Genomic DNA, 1,700 nt, shown 5'->3' on the forward strand with positions numbered 1-1,700 from the left:
AGGAAACCTTTTACAAAAAAATTTTTCCACATTGTCTTGGCCAAAATCAGATCAAGGTCTACTTCAAAAGGGGCATGAAACTGCCTGGTTTAGAAGGGTCACCATTTGGCATTAGATGGCTGCCAGTAAGATCTCCATCCCTACAAGACACCACAGGACTCAATCTTTTGTTTTTATAATGCAAGAGTCAACCTCAGCCATAGCATGACAGGGCACATAGCATTGGAACAAGATATGGACCCCATTTACAGAACTAGGGAGGAAAAGGTGCCATATTCATTGAGACTCCATCTCTTTTTTAATAATGTCTGACATTTATTAAAAATAAGGAAAAGACCCTTGTACAGGTAGTGTATTAGAGCAGGGCAGGGAGCAGGGGTTACTGTGTTGAAAAAAAGGCACCCATCAGAGAGACAGCTGCAAACTCAGAAGGAAACTGGATTCTAGGTGAACTAACTGGTCCACAGGAGAAAATGAGAGATTTGATTTGGTTGCCAGGCACACCTGAGCCCTGGCAGCCATGTGGCAGGAACACAAGACGTCTCTGGGGATGGGGAGGAAATGGGTCTCACTGAAGGTGACAGGCCCCTTGCGGGTCAGCCGGCTGTCTGGATCATTGTCCAGGGGCTGTGGCCAGTTCAGATACCTCTGAGGTGAGTCCAGGTCACTAGGAACAACAGTCCGTCGGTGGGATGTGGTGGACGGCGATGGTCTGTGGGCAGAATGCTGCAGTCGTCTGGCAGTCTGGAGGAGTGGAGTGGGGTTGGCAGCGGCGGCTGTGGGTGGTCTGTCCAGTGTGTAACAGGAGCCCAGCTTTGTGCAACTGGAGCGCAGGACAGCGTCCAAATATGCATGGGAGGGGCTGGGCTGGCAAGAGAGGGCGGCGGCGGCTCGCTCCAGAGTGAGACCCAGGGGCAGAAGCGGCAGCCTGGAGCACTATTCCTGGAACAGAGGCAAGCACTACACAGGACGGAACTGGAGCGCAGGGGACAAAACGGCGGCGAGAAGGAGAGGGAGGCGAGGAGGGAGGGTGCGTTTGGTGACCCTGGCGGCGGCCATTGGCACAGCGGACCCTCCCCAGAGCTCCCGGCCCCAGGCCCGAGGGGCTCCAGGCCTAGAAGTCCTCGTCCTCCTCCCATCCAAAGACCCGCTTCATCTCGGCCAGAAAGCCCCGGTAATCATTGAGGAGGGGGCTCTGCTTCTTGATGTAGGGGATCACCCACTGCAGGGCGGGCCCCGTGAGGCGGGTGATGAGGAACGTCACCTTCAGGGCGTCGTTGGAGAACGTGTTCTCGTCCACGAACATGTAGGAGCCCGTCTGCACGATGAACTCCGGGAGCCGGTCGGTATCGCCGTCAAACGTCTCGGGAAAGGGAATCGGGTTCCTCCAGCGACGCGCCGCGGGCAGGAGGGGCCAGGCCAGGAGGGCCTTCATCAGCTGCACCCGACCGTCCATGGCGCCGCACTCGCTGCGTGGGGCTCAGCGCAGAGTCTTCGCCGGAAGTGCATGTTCGGAGAGGCGGGCCCGGGCGGGGGTTTGCTGCGGGCTGAGCCATGGGGGAGGGCCCAAGCGCCAGCGCGAGCTCCGCCCGCAAAGCCTAGTTGTCGCCCGTGCTCAGGAGAGTCACCAGGCACACGGGAGCAAAGGGACCACGCGAGGTGGGGCAATGGCAGTTGAGGAGGCGGGGTCGGATCAAATA

General features: G+C 57.9%; 1 protein-coding gene across 1 annotated transcript; it reads right to left on the bottom strand.

Moving 5' to 3' along the window:
- Window positions 1–294: 294 nt before the first annotated feature.
- LOC100403549 (retrotransposon Gag-like protein 8A) lies at window positions 295–1,493 on the bottom strand. The gene has a single exon (XM_008989941.4). The coding sequence runs from the start codon at window positions 1,454–1,456 to the stop codon at window positions 1,115–1,117; it is 342 nt and encodes a 113-aa protein (XP_008988189.1). The 5' UTR covers window positions 1,457–1,493; the 3' UTR covers window positions 295–1,114.
- Window positions 1,494–1,700: the final 207 nt, after the last annotated feature.

Source organism: Callithrix jacchus, chromosome X (genome assembly GCF_049354715.1).
Source record: "Callithrix jacchus isolate 240 chromosome X, calJac240_pri, whole genome shotgun sequence".
NCBI lineage: Eukaryota > Metazoa > Chordata > Mammalia > Primates > Cebidae > Callithrix > Callithrix jacchus.